The following is a 3,679-nucleotide window of genomic DNA, read 5'->3' on the forward strand; positions in this document are numbered from 1 at the left end:
AATGCAACACCCACAAGTTCGGATCTCCTCCTATCTCCTCACATCACATGGTTGCTATTAATTGTCGGTCATTAACTTTGAAAGCAGCTTAGAAACTGCCACGTTTTCACCCCGACATACATATGAAACCAAATCCATGCATATTCAACAAACCTGCAATTGCATGCATGCATGCTGCCTATCATCATCTCCCATTCTCCCCCCTTTCCTTCCCTTTCATAAAGTAATAAAAACTGCATGAAACGAAACCCGTTTCTCCTTCTTTTGCTCTTTTGACTCTATTTTTGCTTTCTTTTTGTCATTTCATATATTGCTTTCTTTGCCAGTGCCAGCCATCCTGTTTAGAGAGATTAAATCCCCAACATCTATATATATATACAGCTGTTTTTTAATCTCTCAGCTCTTTCTTTTTGTGTGTGTGTGTTTGGTTGTTGTGCCTTCAATATATATGCATATGTGCTAATTTTGTGGTGTTTGGGGATCAAACAAAACCAAGAGATCAAGACGGCTGAGGAAGAAATATGAAGATAGATGAGGATCTTGGTTTAGATCGAGAAGATGCATTCCAAACAGACGACGAAGAAAATCGAGCTGAAAGGGTATGTTGTCACGTTGAGGATGACACAGAATCTGATTTCACTTTCCCCTCCCGAAATTCCTCCAATAATTGCATTGGAGCCAACAATTCCAAATGGCCTCAAAGTTACAGGTAGTAAATTTTCTTTTATTTTTTCATTGCCTTTAGATTTTGTCAGCTATTTTAGATTGAATGCTATGTTTTCATCAAGTTTTATATTTGAAAAATGGGTGGAGATTATTGTTATTAATTAGTGCCTGTCCCATGTGAAATAGTTATGTAAGATAAATTATCTTATGATTTCTGGGGGTTAAGAATGTTGGTACTTGCAGGAAATCAATGGATATGCTTAAAGGTACTGCGCCGCAGTCGCTTAGTTTCTTAAAGAGAAGTGGTGCAACAGGATCAATGGGCAGTTCCAGCTGTAACAATGATGAGTCTTCCCTGGGTACTCCATTCATTTTCGATACCATTTTAGATGAAGAAGTGCATACCCCTGTTCTCCTAACTTCAGATCAAAGTGTTTCTGTCAATGGATCAATACCATCAGAGAAGCAGTGTTCATTTACCCAAGCACTTATTAATGGTAACTGTTTTTCATTTATTACCTTTAGTTTTTTTTTTATTTGCCAATTTTCAGCTACATTAGTTTTAGATCTTTGTTTATGTTGGTGTAGGAATCAATGTTCTGTCCGGCATAGGACTCCTTACAACTCCTTATGCAGTGAAAGAAGGAGGGTGGTTTAGCCTCACATTACTCATAATATTTGGAATCATTGCTTGTTATACTGGAGTTTTATTAAAAAGATGTTTAGAAAGCTCTCCTGGCCTACAAACTTATCCTGATATCGGACAGGCCGCTTTCGGTGTAGCCGGTCGCTTAATGATATCTGTAAGTTGACCATCCTTTATAACTACAATTTCCTTCATTCTTTGTATACATTTTTGTTTCTATGATTGCAATGCAATCTAGTTTAATACACATTAGTAATTAGAAATCGTGATACTTGCTAACACTTGGTCTTAATTCCTGAAATGAAGGTGATTTTGTATGCAGAATTATATGTAAGTGCAACACTTTCTTTGTCGTTTTTCTGTTGCAGTTTGTGTTTAATCTGATTTCCATCCCATGTTCTGCACTAAAATTTGAGCAGCGCCATTGATCTGTAGGCGGCGTGTGTGGAGTACGTAATAATGATGAGTGATAACCTGTCGATGATTTTCCCGACCACCAACATACATTTTGCGGAAATATATCTGGATGCTCCTCAAGTATTTGCTATCATAGGAACTCTCATTATTCTCCCAACTGTTTGGCTTCGAGACCTTAGCTTGCTCTCATACATTTCAGGTTGCCTCCTTCCCTAACTTTTATGTTTTAAGCAATGACTCATGATGTTAACCTTTTAAATGTTCAGTTGGTGGAGTTGGGGCATCAATCTTAATGGTGCTTTGCTTGTTATGGGTTGGAGTCGATCAGGTCGGGTTTCATCGAGGTGGAACTGCTCTTAACCTTGCAAACCTTCCCATCTCAGTTGGTATATACAGCTTCTGCTATGCCGGCCATTCCGTTTTTCCAAATATATATTCTTCCATGAGAGAGCCCTCACTTTTTCCTTTTGTTCTTATAGGCAGGTAACATAGAAATTTCACCTTCTTCTTAAATCTTCAAATTCTTACAAACTCTATATAATAAACTAAACAGAGCCTTGTTAACTTGTGTTTCCAGCTTTATGTTTTGTTGGACCGTTTGCACAGGGGTAGCTATCTCTGGCTTTCTCATATTTGGTGACTCAGTTGAATCTCAATTTACTCTAAACATGCCCATGAAATTCTTGGCCTCGAAAATCGCAGTCTGCACTGTGGTACGTTAATGAGACCGGAGCAGTTTCTTGTGATTTAAGCAATAGGCTCATCCAGATTATATATACATTGGTTTCAGGTTATCATAACGGTATCAAAATATGCCTTGACACTTACGCCCATTGCTTTGAGTCTAGAAGAACTTGTATCCTCCACATGGTTTAGATCTTATGGTGTTTCTATACTCATAAGAACAGCTTTAGTGATTTCAACTTTAGTGGTTGCAATGACGGTTCCCTTTTTTGGTAAAATAAAACAATAACTGTTTTTTTTTTCTCTCCAACCAATATACATATTGACTTGCTCCTCCATTTTCTATTTCTACTACTGCAGCTTTTGTGATGGCATTGGCAGGATCTTTGCTTGCAATGCTGATTGTAAGTTCCCTCTTTGAATATGTCTGATATTTACTCCTTAAAACCCAATTTCTATGTCTAATCATGTTTTTATCACAGACTATCATCTTTCCATGTGCCTGTTATCTCAGCATACTTGGCGATAGATTAAACAAGTTACAAGTAAGAATTCTAGGCTTATCTTGCTTTTATTGCAATCAAAATGGCCTTAACATGAACATTTTTGCTTTGTGTTGTCTATTCAGATAACAGCCTGCATTTGCATTGCTGCTCTAGGACTGGTAATCGCTTGTCTTGGTACATATTCTTCGATCATAAGAATAGCTGGCCGACTCGATTGATCAAAGGGGGGGGTCATTGCATACTTTGCCTTCTGCCATTTGTTTAGATGATGGATATATCTATATCTATAAACCATGAGTAAATTCCCATCAATAGTACTGACTTTACCACTTAACAGTTCTATCAGCTTGTAGCTAGACATGACCAGGCCTGTTCCTGAGTCTTTTTATGACAGGAAAATTACTTACGATTTTTTGAGGGATCTTCAGTTAATGGTTCATGTATCAGCGCGAGAATGGCAATTTGATTATTTGGGTCACTGGCCTTGTCGCTGCTTACCAGGTCTTCCAAGTTGCAACTTTCATTTGGGGGCCAATGGAGTATGTAAATCTCATTAAATTATTCTAGCATCAGATCTGCTGATAATCATCAACAAAAATCCTATCTATACTGTATTTTGTTATAACAGACACTGATTGCTTATTATTTGGATCATCATATCTGTATTGAGAAAATATTACATTTCAACATAAATCCTATCTATATTGTATTTTGTTCGACCACAACACTGATGCCTTACTACTATTCAGATCATCATATT

At 37.3% G+C, this 3,679-nt stretch overlaps 1 protein-coding gene across 1 annotated transcript; it reads left to right on the top strand.

The window, feature by feature from the left end:
- Positions 1 to 925: 925 nt before the first annotated feature.
- Positions 926 to 3,137, top strand: LOC108459293 (amino acid transporter AVT1D-like). Its single transcript, XM_017758638.2, has 10 exons — positions 926 to 1,163; positions 1,255 to 1,469; positions 1,619 to 1,642; positions 1,748 to 1,928; positions 1,996 to 2,212; positions 2,307 to 2,442; positions 2,520 to 2,685; positions 2,774 to 2,817; positions 2,896 to 2,958; positions 3,042 to 3,137. Exons 1-10 carry the CDS (start codon positions 986 to 988, stop codon positions 3,135 to 3,137), a joined length of 1,320 nt encoding a protein of 439 aa, XP_017614127.2. The 5' UTR covers positions 926 to 985.
- The last annotated feature ends 542 nt before the right edge of the window (positions 3,138 to 3,679 follow it).

Source organism: Gossypium arboreum, chromosome 4 (genome assembly GCF_025698485.1).
Source record: "Gossypium arboreum isolate Shixiya-1 chromosome 4, ASM2569848v2, whole genome shotgun sequence".
NCBI lineage: Eukaryota > Viridiplantae > Streptophyta > Magnoliopsida > Malvales > Malvaceae > Gossypium > Gossypium arboreum.